The sequence below is a fragment of the Poecilia formosa genome, unplaced genomic scaffold (genome assembly GCF_000485575.1).
Source record: "Poecilia formosa unplaced genomic scaffold, Poecilia_formosa-5.1.2 Scaffold309, whole genome shotgun sequence".
Taxonomy (NCBI): domain Eukaryota; kingdom Metazoa; phylum Chordata; class Actinopteri; order Cyprinodontiformes; family Poeciliidae; genus Poecilia; species Poecilia formosa.
This window is the reverse complement of record NW_006800248.1, coordinates 305,229-328,309: the sequence shown is the minus strand read 5'-3', so window position 1 is coordinate 328,309 and position 23,081 is coordinate 305,229. Positions and strand designations below refer to the sequence as shown.

Sequence of the window (23,081 nt, the reverse complement as noted above, 5' to 3'; positions counted from 1 at the left end):
ACCAATCCCCACAGAGCAATTAAATCCATCCCCTCTAAAACACTGTGGAACCTGTCTGGGGAAAACTGCCGAGAAGTGAGAGAGAGCGAGAAAAGAGGCAGAGATGCTGTGAGGAGAGAGGGAAGGGGGAGGGAGGAAAATATCATAAAACTCATCTGGAAAAAAGAAAAAAAAAACTATAGGGAGGAATGCAGCAGGAGCCTAACAAGGGAAATTGAAAAAGGAAAGGATCTCAATTCGCTTCTTTTGTTCTTTACTGTTTCTTTTTTTCTCCCCCTTTCCCATTGACGTTCAAAATGCCTCTTGGCTGAGGAGACGGGGCGAGCGCGACCACGTTTCAATTCAAAAACGGTGACCCTGACGCCATCAAAAGTTGCATATTTAATTATGACTACAAGGTCCAGAAAGCACTCTAGAGGCCGAGCGCAGACGGAATAGCCTCAAGGCCGATATTACACACCAGCAGAGCTGTTAACACAGTTGCAAACCCTGATCAATACCCCGATTCCCTCCTTTACCGAAGTAAATGAACAGGTGACAATGGCGGCGTGACATCACTGGGCTTTTTCAGGGTGGAACAGCACACAATAAACTGGACCACAGGGGATAATGGAGTACAGGTACATCTGATTTAGAGGTTTACTGGGGCTCCTGTACGTTAGAATAAGGCTGTGAATTAGTACTGTCATGCTCACAGATTTCTTCAATGTTTGTGGTTAAATATTAGCATTAAACATTTTTTATATTAGATGAAGATTACCCAATTAAATGCAAAAAGTAGATTTCAGTTTATTTATTAGAACACCCAAGCCAACCTTTCCATATATGAAAAAGTAAAGAGTTAGAGTTTTTGTTACTGCACAAACACAAAAGGGAATTTGGCAAGGAATTGTTGTTCCTTGGCTACCAGAGTACACAGAAAATATTCTGAAAAAATACAGGTGTGACTATAAATACACACTATATTGCCAAAAGTATTTGCGAACCCATCCAAATTATGGGAATCAGGTGTTCCGATCACTTCCCATGGCCACAGGTGTGTAAAATTAAACACCATTTCACAAATGTTCTTAAAAACATTTGTATTTGTGAAAGAATGGCTCGCTCTCAGCTCAGTGAATTCCAGCGTGGATCTGTGACAGTATGCCACCTGTGTTACAAATCCAGTCGTGAAATTTCCACGCTCCTAAATATTCCAATTATTATAATAAACCAAAAGTGTTTTGGAACGACAGCGACTCAGTGACGAAGTGGTAGCCCACGCAAACTGATGGAGCGGGGTCAGCGGATGCTGAAGCGCACAGTGTGAAGAGGTCGCCAACTTTCTGCAGAGTCCATCACTGCAGACCTCCAGACTCCGTGTGGCCTTCGGATCAGCTCAGGAACAAAGAGCTTCATGGAGCAGCTGCATCCTACATCATGTTTCAATAGGAAGTCATGGTTGTTTTAAAGCAATCCGATTGGCTGACACAGGCTACACTGCCCTCTATGGTTTTGGCATGTTTAAAACAGGCATTCGGGGGTGGAGTTTTAAAGCTGTCCAGAAAAAGTTGGCGCTCCATGTTAAATATTAAAGGGTACAAAAATTTGGAGGTCCACAAGCAGGCATCCGAATTTGTGAATAAATAGCGTGCGAGGCTAACAGGCAGGCCCAGCTCAATGCGTACACTATAAACCTAGCTTAATCTGTCTTTACTGTCACTGTATAAAAAACACTATTTAAAATAAACAACGCTTAGCCTGGTGGGAAGGCAAGTTAAACCTGGTGGGCTGCCAGACTGAAAATACACTGGGGGAAACCCTGGTGTAATGATTTCAAACATCCATCTGTGACAACAGAAGAAACCTGTAAGGGGGCAAATACTTTTTTTTCACAGCACTGTGTAATTGCTAACATTAATTTTGGAGACTAAATAAATAAACAGACCTTTGTTAAAGAAAATAAGATGGTTAGGTAAATTCTTCACCTTATTTCCCCGGAGAGGCTCAGACAAAGTGCGTTTTCACGGCGCTCAAGATGAGCCGAGAACACCAAAAAGGTGGAGGTGGCGGAGGTGGATGTGGAGGGGGGTGATATGAGCAGGAGCGGCTGCAAACCGGAGGTGAGGACAGGGAGACAGACTTGCTCTTATCTCCCCCCGACTGAGGCGGTGTATAAATCACAGGGCCCAGCTTCATGTCTCCACTTCCTGTACCTCTCCATTAAAAATGATAAACTGTACCTCTTGAAGCAACTCTGCTTGCTTCGGGGGTCCCAGTCTGCATCTTTCCCAGAGAAGAAGCAAGATTTCAACCCCCTCCCATTGTTGGAGATGAATAAGAGAGTAATTAAGTGTGTGTGTGGGGGGGGTAGCAGCTGCACAAAGACAACAACCCTGATCCATCTACCTTCGCTATAACGCACCTTTCATATTATTTTGATAAATAAGAGTATATCTGCTTAGTAATAACAAATGCTGGTTTAATACTCAAAAGACCACCAAATCCCTCCTTCCCCCCTCACGTTTCTGGGGTCTTCCCTCATCCGACTTAAATGAGGACAAATGGTTTGTACAAACCGGCAAGATGCACAAGATTGCTATATTCCTTCTTGTCCGGTAAACACTCTGTGCAGAAGCACATAATGAGAGCAGCAGAGATCCCCGAAGACAACATGCAGGAGGTTAGTGAAACACTGATCTGGTACGCACCCTGCACTCTGTGGCGCTAACCCCACACGACGACGGGTGCAGGAAGGACAACGATGTTAGAGAGGAATGAGGTCTCCATAGGTAAACGCCACTATATTTCTAGTCACAGTGAAATCTGTGTGTGCAGCGCATTGTCCATTCACTGCCAGCATGTGACTCTGTCTGATGAAAAAGATATGAGCAAGTTTTCATTGTTTTACATGACCCTGTTCTGAAGCTCTTATTTTGAACTATGAAAGGAAGCGGTTTTTGATTTGCCCACAGAACGCTTTGAAGCTATATTTAAAAGGGCAGGATTATGTGTTTTTCATGCACATAGTGCCATTTTAGAGCACAATCAAGTAACCATGTTTACTTCAGTTGTTTTTAAAAAATACAATACATGTATCAAAAATGACAAAAGAAACTGTACTTAGTAATTTAACACCTTGAAATTGGGTCTTTGTCTCTTTAAAAACTCCTCCTCTTTCTGAAGGTCCGCTTTCAGGAAGTCATCACAACATGGTTCCTCTATTAACCCTTTAACAACGTTTTTACCAGCGTTTCACTCAGAACTAGTTCATATAATGAGCTCAGCAGATGTGCAGTTCCACCAGGTGTTTGCTAATTGCTGCTGGCTAGTCTGAAGGAACAGAGTGGGGAGCTGTGAAGGAGGGCTGCTCTCTGTAGCGAAAGTTTTAAAGCTTGGAAATTGCAGCTCTGAAAAAGAGCTTTGTCCTCGAAGGCATAGCTGGTCCATCCAGGTGTTTTGCACAGCTGAGCGGTTGCCATGGAGATTAGAGGATTTCTCAAACATGCATAATTTGACACAAGCATCAATGATAGCACTAAGACCCTCCTCCTGGCTCTGATTGGTTGCTGCTGACCAAGTGGTGTAACTATGCAGCTGACAGCACTGGGCAGAGATCGTTTCACAGATGATGCGTCACGACATGACAATTTTAATAAATATGTAAAAAAATAAAATACATTTTTATAAATGTTACAAACTGCAACTTTAAGCTGCTAAATGAAGAATCTGCAGAAGGTGCTAATTTTTTAATTATTTTTACTGATTAATCGTCCGAATAATTATTGATTAAATCAAAAACTTAATAGTCTGTAATCAGTGCAGAAAATTCTGACTAGGGCTGCAAGTAACACTTATTTTAGTAAAGTTTCTACATTATGTTTGGCATATGTTTTTATGTTACCTCAATGCACCATAAAGTATATTTATTTGAAATTGCATCATACAATCCCTATACAATGACAAAGATTTATCTTTAAGAAAACCAAAGAGAAAAAAAGATTCCCAGCTTCCTCAAAAATACTGCAACAATCTCGTGTCACTTTTGATCGGCTGAATTGCTATACTCCTAAAAGGCATGCAGCTATTTTTATTATTAACAAAAGTACATTTGAGTAAAATACAATGAACCTCTGCCAAATCCAACCAAGGCGTATCAGGTGGAGTGACCGGGTGACGCAGGGCTGTAGCATTCATAGCAAGTCTAGTAAACTGATCAAGAAAGAAAAAAAATAAACCCGGTGCACTCAATACGTCTGCTGTGGCGTCAGATGGTGAAAACAAATAAAGCCAAGGCCGCGGTGGCGAACGCAGCTCAATATGGACTTACTGGGCAGGGGGACTGGGCTGTCAGTGGGGAGAGAGGACACAGCTTTACACCCATGCCGATGAGCTATTACCTCCCCCCTCCTGATGCTTCCGCCTGCCTCAGCACGGGGAAGAAGAGGCCGCCCTGCCGCCACAGAGCCATCCTCCAGCACACTAATGTGTCCCTGAAGTTTTGTTAAAGCTGGTTATTTACTCCTGCAAAGCAATGACTCCAGCCTTGGGGCGGCAGCATGAAGAACACACTGTTATGAAAAATCTGCCGTCTTTTCCTATGACGCGCTGTCAACTTTTGGGGGGTGGCCTGTTAAACGTGGAAACCATAGCGGAGGGGTTTTTTGCTGTTTTTTTTTAAGCCCCACACCTCAAGTGAGCTGCATTAGGAAAGGAATAGAGAAGTGAGCTTCTAAAACAGAAAATTCAGCCCAACCGAAGGATTAATGTGAAACCTAAGGGAGGTTTACTGACGGTAGTTTTTGGCAACCCTTGGCCACAGCAGTTTGGGATCAATACTAACAAGGCATAGGTCTAAATCTTGGCTATATTTCCAGCTCGTCTGTATTATATAAATGGATACTTACTCACCTCTGGTTGCAAAGGACCACCATTTGTTTTCCAATGAAATTACTCTGGGTTTTTCTAATGATCCAGATCTATAATGCTGATACTAGGCGATAAAGAAACGTCATCTTTTTTTTTGGTAGTGAATGTGAATAAAATATGTCTGATGGTCTTCACATACTGCTACTGCTGACCTCGCCAACATGGAAGCACAGCTTCCCACACACAGATGTAGTTTTCTTTACTGCCTAAAAGGGGGCGATAAAGTGCCGGTTTGTTATGCGCCTATGCTGAAGGAAAGATGAAGAAAAGACAACAGTTTCTTACTAGGAAAGCAGCTTTAAAGCTGCAGCATGTAATTTTTATTTTTAAAAAAGTTCTTCCTTATTTCTTAAAACATTCAAGTTGTGATAGTATTTATGAAAACTGTATAAAAAAATTGAGCTCCACCTCCTCGCTGTGGTCCTACTGCTATCTATAGAAATGCACAGCTCCCGGTCAGAAACAACCAATCAGAGCCAAGAGAGTGTTACTGCTGTCAATCACAATCATGTACATCCTGTTAAGTTTGCTAGTGGCGGAGGAACTAGTTACTGTTCAGAAAAACTATTTATCCACCATCATCAGTGGCTTTGCTAACTAGCCTATCATTCACAGCAGGCTCAGTTGTGGGGAAGGATCTGCAGAAATCCTTTTTCAGAGATTATCTCTTTCATATTATACTGTCAGGACATAGTAATAATTTTAACAAATATGTAAAAAAAAAAAAAAAAAAAAAAGTCACTGTCTGTAGTTTTCAGGAAGTTTCGGGAGGAAATCTCTCCAAATTTAGAAAATAACTGTATTGCTCTTTTGCCTTCTGCTTCAGATCTAACCCGTCACATTTTTCTTTTACTGCCATGTGTTTTGCGCCACCCTTTAAATGGGGGTATTGCCGCTATCTGTTAACTCACTGTTAGCTCAGTCTCAAAAATCAGAACTTCAAATGGACATCCAGACTGCTACAGGTGACTGTTCGTAAAGCACACAGTTAGTTAAGTGGACAGTCGAGCAAACTGGAGGAGTACATATCTACTATAACAGTGGTTCTTAACCTTTTTTGAGGTACTGAACCCCCCAGTTTCATATGTGCATTCACTGAACCCTTCTGTAGTGGGTTATGATCTCCCCTCCCCCCCTAATTACTAATATAATTAGTGTATTATATTAGTAATACACTAATATAATGATGTATTACCACCATTATATTAGTGGTAATACAACTAATATAATGTAATTATATTAGTTGTATTAATATAATTATATATTATATTAGTTGTATTAATATAATACAACTAATATAATGTAATTATATTAGTTGTATTACCTCCCCCACGCCACTAGAGGCAGTACCAACCCCAAAAAGATGTGACTAAGGAGCAGATTTAGACTATAGAATTTGGTAAAAACTGAGCTTTGCTGAAGTAATTAAAGACACAAGTTCAAATCCATGCAGAGAGTGGAGCTCCTTCAATCAGTGCTCCTCCGCAGCTCTGATTGGCTCAGCAATGTAACGTGATCCTCTGCAGCAAGTGATGGCAAAGCGGGGCGTCATCACGACTTTACACAGTGTGTCTTTACCTCAGCGGCAGAGGCTCCGCCGAACCCCTGGGGTTCGGTCGAACCCAGGTTAAGAACCACTGTACTATAAAGAGGAAAAATAAGTATAAAACCCAAAGAGGAGTCCAACTGACAATGTTAATACATTATAGTCACTGGTTTAGCTTAGAATCTTCCAGAGACTTAGATCTTTGACTGGACTCCCGTCCTGAATCCTCTCCATTGTCCAAGATGGAACCAGCAACTAAATAACTGTGAAATTCACAACACAGGCTTTTAAGATTCAGCAAAAACTATTGCAGTATAATACAGTTACACTCCATAAATTAGAACACATATCTTGATAAGGACAGTTTGTCAGATTAAAAGTACCTTTTGAAAATAGAAACCTTCAATCAGGTACTAAATATAAAGCCCACGTTTCTGTATTAAAGGTTTTTATTGGTCTGATGTAATATTCCAATCTTCTAATTTAGTGTTTTCATTAGATGTATGCAGAAAACCCTCATAATTAACTAATTACTTTTACTGTGCAGAATGTGTTTTCCTTGGTGAATTCAGTTACTGACATAAAGGAACTTTTCTATAATATTCTAATTTATTGGATGTGGCTGTACTCTGTGATTTCAGCCTTGGTGGGATGAAAAAAAAATATATAATTTCTACAGTTCTTTGAAAGAAAAACCCCCAGGCTTCTAGGTTATGAGTACCTTTGGTCAAAATGTGCCAAATTTAAACTTTGTTTTAATTTAGTAAGAAATGGCTCAAGGCCTTTTTTTTTTTTTTGCTTGATTAGTGGTGAACTCAGTAAAGTTATATCTGGATATAAGCCTTTAGTAAGGACAGCTAAATAAAACTGCCTCTTGTTTTGGGCTCTACAGTTTCTACTCTAAAATTAGTAATTTTTTTTTTAAATCTCTCATCTGTTCAGGAACTGGAATCTATTTTTGTTTTATGTTTTCAAAAGTTAAACAAACCTTAGATATCCTGGTTGGAAGGCGTAATATTTCTGACCCTGGAAATGCTTTACAACTCTAGACCTTGGAAAGCAAACGTCATATGTAAACACTCATATATTCTACATAATTTATATGCAGAGTAGAATTAAATGAGCATTTGCTTCTTCTCACTCCCTTTTGGATTTGTTGTTATTACTTCTTTTCATTCCTGTTACTTATTTTTGGGTTAGTTCACTTTAAAATATGCATCCTGTTTTGTTTGCTTTCATGAGCGAAATAACATCAATAAATAAATAAAAATCTAATTATTTGACTTTGTGATGGTGGAATAATCTAAACAGTAGGTTTAAAAAAAAAAAAAGTAAAGAAACTTTTACAACATGACAGAACCAAACTTTAACACAGCAGTTTAAAAGCACGTATTGGACCAATGAACAGCAGCTTCTGTAGCCACGAAGCAGGAGCACAAGCACAGCAAAATGATAGGATAGGTATGGAAATCTAGTTGAAGGAAGGTCAAAGTGATTAAGCTGACATTAATGACAGGCCTAGTCTTCCTGTGAGAATGCTTGCCGCGGCTGTCTCTAAACCCATTTGTCATTCTGCTTCCAACGCCAAAGCATCTGCTTTGAAGTCTCTACCACTAATGCTACGCGGAGAGGTTAAACAGCTTAATGCTCGACTCCGTCTCACTCCTCTCACTCTCTAACGTTCCAGCCGTTTTATGCATCCACGGCTACGGCTGCTGCTGGATTCCACGTCTCAATTTGCCCCAGATCGTCCTGCAGGAACAGCCCTTCTCCCTCGTTTGCTCAGTTGTCAGGAAAAGATGGACAATGACAAACACACTGCGCCCCCTCATGAGTTAATGTTTAGATTAGGGCCTTGCAAAAGTGTTCACACCTTGAACTTTTCCACATTTTGTCACAATACGGGTACAAATTGGAGCTTCAGCCAACAATTATTTGAGTAATCACTTATTCTGCAGATTGGTCGATTGTTTAATTGTATTTTTTTGAATTTGCCCCTTTTTTTGGTTTTTTCTTTGATCATGTAAGCCTTTTTTTTTACGTGTCAGAAATGCAATAAAAGATCAAAATAAGCAAATAACTGAATTCATTTTTTGAGAAAATAAACATTTTATTGCCTGAATTGTAGCAACACAGTATTTCTTTACTGTACACTTGATCATTTATAGCACAGGAAGCATCAGCAGCTATAAAAGTATTGTCTGTTTACCAGTGACATGCGGTCAGGGGAGGCAGGTGAGGCACAGCCTCACCTGTCATCATGGAAAAATAATATATAATAATAAAATAATTTATAAAGATATTTTCACCCTGTGGTTTGTACTATAAAGTACCTATTTTTCATGTAATTTAAGCAAATCTGATTATTTTTTTTCTTCAAAATCCCAGAATTTTCACATTTTCCCATTCTCACCGGCTTCGCTTCTGAGCGAAGCCGGTGAGGCAGCAGCGAACTGAGCCTCACCTGGGATTGCACAACCTCTCGCTAACTGCACCGGTTGCCATTCTATGAGAGCATGCTCCTCCTGCCTGTACGTCGCCAATAAAATGGTTAAAAACCTTTAATGTATGAACTGATTTTCAATAATTTAGCTTATGTATTTAATGTACTGTGTTTTTATTGTCACCAACTGCGTGTGTAACGTGTTCCGTGTGCTGAGGAGCGATCAGAAACAGCAGAGAACAGATTCGAGGTGAGGCAGGCAGTTCTCGTGCCTCATCGCTGGGGGCGCTCATGAACCCAGACATTGTGACTCCACAACTGCAGAGTAAGAGACAGTAACGGCGAGCTAGCCATACAGTAGCTGCGCTGATACGGAGAGCAAAAAAGACATGGTTTTGAGTTGTACTTTAACGGTTTCTCCCTTTGCTGTTAAGCACAGCACGAAATTAATAAAATCTACATGTCTAAGTTTGATTGAGATAACGGAATTATTCTGCGGCGCGGCTAAGCATCACATGTTAAAGAATAGCCTTTTTGCCCTCCAGCATTGTACGCATGCGCGAAATTTCCTTATGTAAACAATAATATGCAGGGGGTCTTGATTTGTAAATCCGATTATAATCAAGTCGGTGCCTCACCAGCCATGAACATCACCGCACGTCACTGCNCTGGGGGCGCTCATGAACCCAGACATTGTGACTCCACAACTGCAGAGTAAGAGACAGTAACAGCGAGCTAGCCATACAGTACCTGCGCTGAAACAGAGAGCGAGAAAGACGAGGTTTTGAATTGTACTTTAGCGGTTTCTCCCTTTGCTGTTAAGCACAGCACAAAATTAATAACATCTACATGTCTAAGTTTGATTGAGATAACGGAATTATTCTGCGGCGGCGGCGCGGTTATGGATGGGATGGCATGTAAAGGAATAGCCTTTTTGCCCTCCAGCATTGTACGCATGCACGAAATTTCCTTACGTAAACAATATGCAGGGGGTCTCGATTTGTAAATCCGATTATAATTAAGTCGGTGCCTCACCAGCCATGAACCTCACCGCACGTCACTGCTGTTTACTGTTTTTGTGAATTAATAACTTGATAGCAAAAGGTGCGTAGTAGAAGTTTTTTTTTTTTTTTTTTTTTAATTATTTGAACCAGGTGAAGCTAAAACTTTTTCACTTGAGGAGTTCTGGGTAAAACATATTTACAGACAATGTTTTTTATCTTAAATCCAAAAGGTATATTTTTGTACAGTTTTGGTTTAATCACCGCTTCTTTCAGTAGATGTCCAGTTTTAGAGTCCGTATACTCCAGTTCACGATTAATCAGTTGCTAAACTAGTTGATTATTTCGACAATAAATCGACGATTAATTAATCACCATTAAGTCAATTAATCGTTTCAGCCCTCGTACAAAACTAACATTTTACTTTGAGACAACTAGCGCTGCACATCACACTGAACTTCAAATTCACCGCAGATGAATACCTTACATGTACATTGAAGTTTGTGGTTGTCAAGTGTCAAGTTGCGGAAAAGTTTTCATACTTTTGCAAGGCGTGTAGCAGCTTCTGCACTTAATCACATCCCCTTATCTGCCTTATTTAAATAACATGACAACAGAAGCCTACAAAAATAGATAATGAGCCAATATGTGTAGGGGTCATCTTTAAAGCTTCTCCATAATCGCTCACAGCACAGAAATAAAATGACAGTTATTATGATAAATAAAACGAGATCTGAGAGACAACGGACTCCTTTGCTCTCCAGCAGAATGAGATTAGACTGATGCATGTGACATTAACAATATCAGCAAACAAATATATGAAAGCATGAATGAAAGGGAAACAGAGAGCGATTTTCACAGCCAATTTGAGATTGCAATGTGTGCCTGTGTGTGTGTGTGTGTGTGTGTGTGTGTGTGTGTGTGTGTGTGTGTGTGTGNTGGGAGAGATTTCTGGCAAACAGCACACAGAGCAGGCTGGCAGCGGAGGCAGCGAGGCTCACAGGCTGCAAAGCAATTTCACTGTTTGGCAATACTGTTGTCTCTGTGTGTGGATTAGAGCTGACACCAGAGCAACTGAGTCATGCTAAATGTAGTACAATCACAAGCTTTTTGTTCCTGATCTGAAAAACCTTCGCGCTGCCTCGGAGAGTCATGAAAGAGAGGCTGGAGACCGGGCCGCGGAAGACGGAAAGCGAACAAGTGGAGCGTTATTTCACCATACTAGAGCGGCGTTGTGACGCGGACACCTAATAAGCATAACAGTTCATTATTTTGTTTTCATTTAATAAAATTCAAGTTGAGTTGTAAAAAAAAAAAAAAAAAAAAAAAAAGGAGGGATTTTTTAGTAAGGACGGCCAGCCAGGCCAAAGTTTTTAAGAGGGAACAATCGAGCCTCTCCTTTGACAAAATCCTTGAAAATCCTTGATACTTGACTTCATAAAAAGGGGGGTTACATTCCCGTAAAGCCGCACAGATCAAACCCTATTTTTGAGTTTTACTCGGCCAGTTCTCGTGACCTCGCAGGCCAGAACTCCTCCCGCAGTTCTAACCTCTCTCTCTCCAGGTACATCGCCGGTCGGCGAGTTGTCTCCGGGCCAGGCAGGACCTGGCAGCGCAGACCCTGACCCGTCCTTTTCACGTTCGCCCACGGAAATGCCATCTGGCTGGTGTGAATGATTACCACAGCAACGGCCGGGCGACCTGCAGCCAGCGGGAACCAAGGTCACTCCACCTCAGCGCTTCGCACTTTCCCTGCCCTCCTTTTCATCAGCCCTGCAGGTGAATTATTCATCCTGTGCAACTCAGGGGCACAAATCCACTGCACAAACACTCAAAAAAAAAAAAAAAAGTGCACACTCAGTTTGCTGATATAATAACTTGTAATGAGGAAATAAATGCTCCGGTGTGAGCCGCGAGGATAAATAGCTCGCAGATGGCCGCGGATGTAGTGAGAACGCCGCTCTGTACGGGGGGCAGGGGGAAGGTGAGACAGCTGTGGCGACAACTGGCTCCGACCATGACTGAACGAGAAATAAGTGCTTTAATTGATTTCTGACATGTGTAGCAGAAGGTGTCACATTTGAGATACGGGCGTGTTTACAACCAGAAGCCTGCGAGTTGACTTTTAAAAGAGCTGCAGCGACTCGAGTTTAAACAAGCACGTCTGTTACAGGAAGGAAAGTGAAGTGTTTAAGCACTTCAAGCATTAGCATCAGCCAATTCACGCCAGTCCGCTTTGATCATCCTATAGTTTGCTTGCCTAAGAGCTGGACTCTTAGACAAGTCTCCTGTCTTATAGGAGGTGTAAATGTGTGACTGAGCTCTGATGTGGACCAAAAAACAGTGAACTCTGGTCTGCTTAAAAACTCAAGTCTGGGTTCAGTTGAAGTGAACTCTGGAGCGGTCTGAGTTGAACGCCAGGCGGACCCCACTCCAAAAACAGTACAGCGCAGGGCATTCTGGGTAAATGCAACCAAAACAAACGCACAAGTCTAGCGCTAGCGGGAGAAATGTCTCGTGGTCATTTGCCAAAGACAGAAGAGAACTCCTACGACCACTAAAATCAAACACCACTCAGTTTTTGTTTGCTTTTTGAGAAGGAGGAAGTTGCGCTCATTTCTTCTACGGGCGAGGAGAGGAGAAGGATTTTCAATTAGTTTGGATCATTTGACACAATGTACTGTGAAAGTGAACCGCAGCAGCTGGAAATGAAACAAATGTTGCAACTTTGGTCCCCAACAGAACCAAGTCTACTGGACTACCAGGTGGGAAAACACATGAATCAAGAGGCCTGAATCACACAAGTAGGTCATTAGCAGAATCTGCAGTATTGCGTTGGATAAGGAGGTAGTCCAGGCATGTGATTCAGAGGAGTTGGACTTTTAGACAACTCCCCTGTCTTTTAGGCAGTCCTGCAACTGTCTAAAAGCTGCAGGACAACGTCCTGCAATGACTGCTGATCAACATTTCTTCTTTTGCAAGGTAACTTGGCAAAGATAGCAGGAGCTCAGCTCAAATCCACACAACACGGTATAAAAAAAGCAGATTAGAGCATTACATCCCAAAACATACAAAGAACCATTTACACACAATAAATCTGGACTCCAGAGTTTTTACCACGGCTTTAAATTAGGGATTTCTTTCATTTTGGGGGATCGGCAATAAGCAGACTTGTATTTCAATCCAATCCGTAAAGGTCATTTGAGAGGGTAGGCTGATAACCCTGTCCACCACCACATTTCGTCTGCATGTGCGCGGTTAACAATAGTCATCTCCACTGCTGCCAACTTAGAAACTTTGTGTCCACATTCAGCAACTTTTCTCACAAAAAAAAAGCGGTACCAACCAAAATCGGAATAATAAAGTGAAGCATTTTAAAGATCTGCAATTGACCAGAAACCTGCACTCAGCGCGCCGCTACTTTAAACATATCGCTAAGTTTTACAGATGAGGGTTAGGTGGATGATTGGCATCGCATGAGACAAAAACTCAACTGCTTTCTGTCCCAGCTCACTTCTGGATTTCAAAATCTCCGCAGATTTCCCATTTCTAAATCATATTCTGTGAAAAGAAAGAAGGAATTACACCAATTTTTACTTTCAAGTCCGTTTTCAAATATATCTATTTGACCTCAGAGCTTCATAGTTATAATCCAAAAACCAGAGATGTACCGACTAATCAGAGGCAGAAATCTGATCAATTCTTCCCTGACCACCTCTAATCAGGTCATCAGGTAATCATTTCAAATGTCCTGTATCCATTAAATGCATCAAAACTAAGAACTCCCATCATTTTCAGGTTATAAACACATCAACTATCAGGACGTACTTTGCACTTTTGAGATAATTTAGGACACGTTTTGTTGCATAGATTTGGAAAATCTGAATTCAAAACTATAACTCTTACCAAAGAATCTGCTGCATTTATTTTCATTTTCTATGCATTATGGCTCTTCAAAAAAATGGAAACTGCCCAGTTAGACCTAAAAGAAAACTGGAAATCAATGTCAATCAGAAAAGGCTATCTACCTTTTACCTGATTGATCATCAATCGGGAAAAGATTCATCCATACGATAGCATTTATGCCTCCAGACTAGATTTTTACCACTTCAAGTGATTTCAAAATCATTTTTATATCAGAATTTAGGGTAAGTACTTTGAACACAAACGACAGGTATTCTGTTTCTATTTTCATGACGCTGGTTCAGACTGCCTGGAACGGTAGTTTAGATTTAGCTCCAGGGCTTCTGAGGCAGATTTCATATTACTAACATCTAGAAACTTTTCCTGTGAAACCAGGCGAAGCAGGCGTGACAACTAGAAGACATGAAAATGCACTACAAAATGGAATTTTGGAGGGTATTCAATATTAGTCACAATATTGACATTTTATTCAAGCATATTGGTTTGTAAATGGTTAAAAGCATTCATTATTTTTGATGAGATCCTACCTAAATATTCTAATTTGAATTTAGGTGAACAGGTTTGTTCAGTTTGTCTAATACTTTTGTTAGAGGCAGTGAGGCACATATGTTTATACCTGCTACATTATGAATAAACATCAACCTATGGAAGAAGCTGAGAATTGGCATAATACTTAAGGTGGATTACGTTTCTATGTTGGAGCAAAAGTAAACATTTGCATTCCTTTTTTTTTATCTCTAGTTTTGCAATAGTGCTAATGTTAATAATTAAACTTCAGTGAAAAGGTTTACATGTCACCTCAGTAGATTAGATTTAATCATTCCAGTAAGGTTTCTTATCTTAATCTTGGTCAAATTTAATTTTGTTTCTTTTTAACGTGGGATAACAGACCAAATCACCAAAATGTTTCTAATTTGTTCAAATTTATGTAGGTTTTATTTTAAGTGTCTTTGAGCTCTTAAAGTTACACACACTCTAATATGAAATGCTGTCAAAATCTTCCAAAGTATACTGTATTAAAATTGTCACAGAATTTTTATTGGCTAAACCCTAACAGTTTGTTTTATTAGTGTACACCGCAACAATAGCAGCTCCTCCATCCCCGCCCCCGGCCCTGTGGCTCTATCTCAGGCCGGAGGAGAGGAAGGTCCAGCCAGCGGCACAAGCACAGCCCGACCCACTGAGGACAGAGAGCCACCGGGTCTCATGTCTGCTCCTCGGTCTGGTTTTTCCGCGGGAGCCGGGCGGGACTGCCTCGCTGTTGTCATTTCTCATGTTACAGAACATCAATCAGCCGGCAGAGACGGTGCCCTTGCGCCGGCTGAGGCTGATTTACAAACATTAGCGGGGAATACAATTACACAGCCCCCACCGCCAACCACCACCACCGCCACCCTACCCTGACCGAGCAGAGCAGCCCTTATGCGGCTGGAGGAGAGGAGAGGAGAGAGGTGGACCCCGACAGCAGCGGATACAACCATCCAGCCTGTCAGCACCGTGGTTTATAAAGCCAACTTTGAGCTGGGTGACTGGGTGGCTGAAGCTACAGCAGGCTACACGGGGCGCATATGATGCTGTTACACAGAGGAGGCTAAATGATGGCTGTGATACAAACAAACTGCTCACCTGCCACAGTCTCCACGCCATTATTCAGAGACATTCTGCTGCCAGCTACCACGCAGTCCGCCGCTCGTGCCTTTAAACACCGAAAAGACGCGATTTAAGACGACTGTAACGCTGTTTTAATTCAATTATTCTATGTAGATAAAAACGTCCGAGCGTTACGACTAGCAGCTAAAAAAATAATTAACTTTCCAAATGAGAAATAAAACTTTCTCCGCGGTCCAAAAACGTAGTAATTAGAACTTAATTCCCCGTAGCTTGCTGGGAGAAGCGAGCAGCAACGCTGCGGCCGTCGACACGAGCCGCATAAAACGCGAAGCTGCCTGAGAAAAGTTGCAGCTACGTCCAGGAACAGCGATTCAGAGGCGCATTAAAAGTTTCCCTACGCCTAAGTACGGCCGAGCTGGTCGGGGAGGATAAAGAGTACAAAAACATACAACCAGGAGAAAGGATAACGCGTGTAAAACAGCAGTGCTGTCCGCGGTGCTGATCCCAGATCGGTGTGGCTAACACTGAGGCTGTGCTGCTCCGCCGGTCGCTCCACCGCTGATCAATGATTGAACTGAACAAAGGCAGAACAGGGATCAATTTCTAATAACTATCAATGCAAACAGCGCCGACTCTCCGCTTATATTCGCCCGAATCGAGTTAACAAGCGTCGGGACGCCATCAGGAGGCATGTCGCTGAAGAAATACGCGGAGAAAGGTGAGAATAGCACTAACCTGAAGCCGCCGTAGATCAAATTTCTTCCAATATTGAAACATCGATCCTACATCGGCGGCCATCTTGGGGGATATTGAGGAGATTTTTTTTCGGCGGCTGCAATAAATATGTGGGCTGGATTCCCCCTCGTTAAACAGCGTTTACGGTCACCGGTCCCACTTTTGTTCTCTTTTTTCTTAAGAAAAGTACTTAATAGAATAGTCCACTGATGTGCTGGCCAAGTCTGCCGGCATTTTTGTTTTCTTTTTTAGAACCAAAAAGAAAAAAGAAGGGGGGAAGAAAAAGTAAACAATTTTTTTTTCGCGTCTTAAAAGAAATAAAGATATAAAAAAGCAAAGTGTATCCTCTTCGTCCGCAATATTAAATGGACAATCGCTTTTTATTTATTTTATTTTATTTTTTTTTTTTTGCTTTGGCAAGGTTATCAATACTGACGTAAAGCCCGGGCTTGATCAATATGGTCTGGAAAAGAGAAGGAGATGATGTGTAGATAAGTTGAGTTCTGGGAAAATAGCCAAGCCTACTTTTTTTTCTTACTTTTTTTTTTTCCTTGCTGCGTGTTTATTGCAGGAGTACCCGGAACATTACAATTAGAGACAGAGGGGCATAAATTGAGAAAGGCTGCACTATCAATACATGTACTGCTTTGTTATTTGTACATGTATTATTTGCATGTCATTCAAGACATTTTTTTTTCTGTTAAACTGTAGACATCAGGGAGAAATTTACACACATTTTACAGATATGTTGCTATACAACTGCAGGTTTTTGTTTTAAATTGTGACTAATCTATGAATCTGACATTTGAAAACTGAAACTATGGCAGATAGATAGATAGATAGATAGATAGATAGATAGATAGATAGATAGATAGATAGATAGATAGATAGATAGATAGATAGATAGACTGTCACAAAACTGACTCTATCTAACTTAATAAAGCATGAGGGTGCTCTTTTCTGCTCAGAGTGAGTAATTCCTTTGGTCAAGGAGCATGCGGCTCAGTTCTGCTGCTCCCCCTGCTGACACCAGGCAGTCAGGAGGTGCAATACCTGCAGCAGGGCACAGTTTGATTTCCTTTCATACATATCCTATATATGTTGTTCTGACAAAGTGAAGATATTCGTCACACTCGAAGGTTCCAGCGGCTCAACAGAACATTTGATTTATAATTGGTTGGTGATTTTTATGATGACGTTTGACGAAATGTAATGTTTGCTGCTATATAATTGGTGACTGAAAAGCCCTTTGAACTGCCTTCTTGCTGAACTCTAAATAAAGTTGACCTGACATAATTTGAGGAGATAATGTTGTGTGGTACTTTTTCCTTTTTCTTTTCTTTTTGTTTTTTTAAATAAAAATCCGAAAAGCGTGACATTCATTTCTTGCATGGCTTAAAGGCTTTTCTTCCACGACTCCCGTGTTTAACTCCATCTTCAGCATCAATTCTAACCAAGTCCTGCATCCACACGGCATGATGCTCCCACCACTAGAGGTCACCACGTTGGGCTTAAGGTGACATTTTACCAAAAAGTAAATAAATAAAATATGGACAACTCTGTCTGTCAGAAAAACAGAGTGTCTTCAGTCAGAGGCTTCTTCAAATTCATTGTGATATGGAGCTTTCTTAACTCTTTCATTAAATGAGTTACAATAACATTTAATTTCTTTTGGGATCAATAAAGTAGTTTTGAATTTTAATTGAATATGCAGTGTTGTATTTCACACAGCAGTTTATAGTCCTATAATAAAAAAACAGCAAAATGTTGGTCTAATCTGACAAAATCACTTTGTTTTGTGTGTTTGCCAGGCTTCATATTTTCTCTAACAAACTTCTGATGCCTTCATAGAACAACCAGATTTATGCTGATTAAAAACATTTAAACTCTGTTTATATTTAAGTGATTTCTGTTGGCATTTGCTTACACTGGTATTTATTTGGAGGGTATCAAATAAACATGGGGTTAACTTCAAATGCGTACCACACTTTTTAGAAGTGAAAAACTAATATTTGAGCACACTGTCATCATAAAGTTTAGCCTTTCATGGAGTCTAGACGGCCGCAGAAATAGTTCTGGCGAGCCTGATTTGTCCCTCGAACCTTGAGTTTGACACATGTGCAATAACGGATCCATTCAGACATGATTCAGTTGCATTTTCAAACATTCACTGAACAAAACGTACTAGTTTATTCTCAATACTTGAAGGGGATTTGCATTTTGAATGGAAGTAGTTACCATATTGCTATTCTCTATGCAGCACAGTCAAAGAGGACTGCTGAAACAACTGAAAGTCGGAATCTGGACACTTCAGCAAGCACACAGACCTACCGGACGAGGGCAAGTGTTTCTCTGAACTAAATCTTTAGTCTTGTCTCTGTGCCCAAAAAGCAGAACCTTTGGCACAGTGTCTGCCCACAGATCAAACAGAGTATTTGTAATCTTAAGACTTTTCCAGACGTCAGATAGGAACTCTTTGGCTCTGACTCAACAGGAATAGCGCAGCGCCCCGGGTCAGTGGGAATCCAGGCGGGACGTGAACTCCCAATCTCCACCGCTTGAAGCTGACGAGTTGTCTGTCTCGCTTCTCTGGATCCTCACTCAGCCTTTAGGGATGGGGGTGAAATTGCTGAATCTAATGGCTTCAATCATCTCTGTGCTTCTGAACGTAATCGTAGCCTCATGTTTGCCGCCGTCACCAACAAAGCACTATGGGCCTCCTCCAGTAACCTTCTCACCCCATTCAAATTAAAACATACTTACGGGGCGGACGCTTAATCTAAAAAGCAGTGCTTGGTTATTTAAAATCAGGACACAGATGGGAAATTATCCAGGAGCTTTACAGCCATTGTTTTGATGAGGTCACAGGTTTTAAATGACAGATTTTTGTTGTTTTTTTTATTTGAAAGTACTGACAGTTTTATACTCAATGAAAAGTCTTACTTGTCCTCTCAGGCAAATAAACCCACACATGCAATATTGTACGATTTTGATAAAAACCCCTTTTTGAGTGTGTGAGTGCACGTCAGAAAGATCTACGCTGCAATAAACTAAGAGCACTTCATCGTATCCATCATTTAGATTCAACTCTTACAGGATCACATCCTTTCTGATATAATTTCAATAAACAAATGTCTGTATAATCAAAGCATATTTTTCACATACACCCTCAAAGCTAATGTTTATCTGCGCTTCGATTGCATTTGAGTGAGGAGTGAAAGCTATTAAAAGCTCAAACGTAGTGAAAACGCATTCTGACTGAGCCACCAAGGTTCACAAAGAAACAAGAAAAGAAAATCAGACTCAGGCTTGGGAAGCAGTTTTGATGCTGAATGTGGTGGGTTGCTGGCGCCATCTACTGGACAAACTGAGTAAATGATTCCTCATGAAAAGACTTGTGAAGCAGCAACCCAACCGAATCAGTTGTGCAAATTAAATACTGAGCGTGTTTCTTTTTAAAGGACGTTATTCTGCCTCTGTTATTTTGTGGACAGCATGTTTCTTCTATGATTTGAAGAAAGGATGCTCAAAATGACCAGTTGTATCGAATGTTATTCAGCCCAGCAATGGGTTGATTTTGTTTGACCCGATATGACACATTAGGGTTAAAGTTGCTAATGTCACCTGGTTTGTTAAAAAAGTAATAGTGAGGTTAAAATAAGCATTTCATTGTGGGGGAAACATATTTCTTTGAAAACTCTCTGTGTTTAACAAATTAATTAAAACCAGATTACGGTGCAACAGTCAGCTTTTGTGTAAGTGTCACTGGATAGATGTGTTGCTTGCAAGAGGATACAAAAAGCTTGGTTATTTAAAGACACATAATCAGTGCTGTTGCTAACATTTTCTACTGTAAGAAGATGTTACTTTATCTGCGATAATTTTGTGTGAATTAAAAACAGAAAGTCTCCGTGTACATGAGTGGGTTCAAACTGCATTCCTCGAGAGCCAGAGTCCCACAACGTCTGTGTCCCTTTTCCTACTCACTTTAATTTAACGACTAAACTGCCTGACCAGCATGCAGTCAAGCTCTCCAGAGCTCTGCTAATTAGCAATATTGGAGCCAGGTGTGCTGTGGTTGAGAGGGTTAGGATTTTTTTATTTTATTTTCATAACCTATATAGCACCCTTAAGGATTTTGGCAGGACGTAGAATTATCAAACAGGGTTTATTCTGGTGTTGACAACCCGTGAGAACTGCTCACGACAGAAAATGACATCAGATCAGAACAAATTCTTATACTTTATATCAAACATTTAACGATTAGTCACAGAAAGTCAGCATAAACTAAACAGGCCTCATGAGCTGACGTCCAAGAGGGACTAAATAATCCTCACCGGTTGTATTCTTTTCTCCTTTATGGTTTCTCTTGCGTATTTCTTATATTTATCTTCAGTTTTCACCTTTCTGTGGAGTTAACCATCCGTTGTGTCCTACAGATAGTATGTATCTTACAGTTTGTATGGAACTTAAGTACAAGTAAATGTATCTTATGACTCATACAGAACTTAAAAAACAAATTTAGCTTCTATAATTTACTACTGGGTGGTACAAAAGTTGGAAAATATAAAACTGTTACAACCTACCTATAGTAAAAATGATGAGACAACAATGCTATATCTACTGAAACTTTTAAGTGCAAATGTTAAACATAGCTACCATTAGCTTTTGCTACTTAGCATGTAAACAGCTTGTGACCAAATTTGTGCTGTAGTGTAAACTTAAGTCACTACTATACAGCATTATTTTACCATCTCACCATTTCTTATTCTGTCCTACAGAACATATTAATTATATTCATCAGTAATTTCCCACAGTGAGTGATTAGAGCAGCAATAATGCCTTTCTAACAATACAACAGTCTTGCTAGTAGCAATGGATGATGTGACTTCTCACAACAATTTATCCTGTAGACGACAGACTGCCAGTTGGAACACAAGTTTGAGACACAACTTATCATTTTATCATGATAATGTTCAGTGAAGTGGTTGCCGAGTTCAAAATGGCTGCCAGTGAAGAATGATGAGGCTCCTTCTGGTCTCTTCAATAACCCAGTGACCTTTGTCACAAAGTATGACACACAATGTTGTTCAACTTCAAAGATAACGGCTATTTTGTGTGAATTTATGATTATTAAATCAGGAGTTGTTCAGGATTTCGTGCCAATTAAATACTTTAGTGCATTTAACCCATCCATTTATTTAGTTTTTTGGATAAATATAGTTGAATATCATCAGCAAATCATCAGCATAGGGTGCAACAGAGATGCACCCTATGCTGTCCGACATGTTTACCAAACAAGAAACATATACACAGTAAAGAAAACTAGTCCAGCCACCAGAACTCCACCGCTATCTCACGAAGTGGATTTGTCACTCATACGTTCTGGAGTGTGTTAGCAGAGTACGACTCACACCTTACAGCCGTTCTCTTAACTTCTAATTCAGGATTCCTGCCTTTTCAGCACAAACTCAACTTGAAGACTGCAATGGACGGCATCAAATGTCAAATTAGGATCCATAGCCACATACCAAACATGTTTTTTTTAATGACTTGACGGGTGAACAAATGTATTCACGTATGATTTCAATAGCATTTCGGTCACATCCTCAACTCACGTCAATAACTGTTACCATCTGGCAAACGTTTTACTATGACGCTTGTAGACTTAACAGATTCAAAAATCCATTTGTCCCTACATCAGTCAGAATGATTAATAAGGTAGGCATGTAGTGTTTTGCAATTCTGCTGATGGTCTGGTCTGATTTGTTGGAACGCATGCGGGAATGTGCATTATGTGTTTTTATTGAGCAATACGTGTACTTTGATTTTATTCTCATGTTAGTGTTTAACAAGCTTTTATTGTTTGGAGTGTATTTAATTGTGGTGGTGAGAGTTTTAATTAAAGTAGGATATCTATGCATCTATCCATCCGTCCATCCATCTATCAAAAGTACAAAATGGTACAATGACGTTTTTTTCTACATTTTTAGTGTAAGATTTTCCACAGACAAATTAAGGTCTTCTTAAAATGAAAAATGTTAGGTACAATACAAATTCATCATGTATTGACAGATGAGGTTTTTTCTTATCTGTTAGTAGCATCAAAGCTCATGAATTCATGAACACATGGTTGGACTGAGCTGTTACTATTTGTCAGCGTGGCTATAGCAGGAAAACCCAAACCCATTGTACTGAATTTGAGACAGAATGTTCCTTTATAGTACTCCGTATTCCTCCTGTTGCCTTCATCAGCTGTGAGACCAGGACCTGGCGGTTTGTCCCGGTCCTGGCTCTGACAAACACACCTCCCTCTTTGACAGATGAAGCTGTGTTTTGTCTCTGGGGTCTGTGTGTGTAAGTAAGTGTGTGTCGGGGGAAGAGGAGGGTTGAGAAATGTGGTGGACCCTCCACACTTTTTCTCTTTGGGTCATTTTTATAGAGATTGATTTTCATTTCATCAGCCCATAGAACCTCTCTCTGTTTGTTCCTTTGTTTATCTCCTTCCCTTGCATGGTCACCTCTGCGCTCCTCGTATCGACAGACCGCTCCACCTCAGTCTAAATGTCAGCTCTAAACTCTCGATCAACCGCGTGCGAGCTCTTTGATGGATGAACTTCAAACAACACCTCGCCAATAAATATGAGGCGTGCAATATTTTTGATATGACTAAATATGAGCTGCATTTGTTAAAAGGGCAATAAATCCCACATAGTTTTTCTTTATACATCAATGTTTGACCAGCTAAATTAATCAACAGAGCTTGTATTTAAAGGGGCAGGATTATGTATTAAGCACATAGTGAAATCTTGTGTCACAGTAAAATAACTATGTTACCTTCAGTTGTTATAAAAATTCTGTATATATATAAAAAAAAAATTCCCCTCTCACCCTCCGTGGGTGGTCTCTTTCA

General features: G+C 40.4%; 1 protein-coding gene across 1 annotated transcript in view; it reads right to left on the bottom strand.

Annotated features, from left to right (window-relative positions):
- The window catches only part of cux2b (cut-like homeobox 2b), a 134,136-nt gene extending 117,230 nt beyond the window's left edge, over nucleotides 1–16,906 (bottom strand). Inside the window, exon 1 of the mRNA XM_016661065.1 lies at nucleotides 16,169–16,906. Coding sequence (XP_016516551.1) covers nucleotides 16,169–16,231 — 63 coding nt within the window. The 5' untranslated portion in view covers nucleotides 16,232–16,906. The remainder of the gene's footprint in view (nucleotides 1–16,168) is intronic.
- Between the last annotated feature and the right edge of the window lie 6,175 nt (nucleotides 16,907–23,081).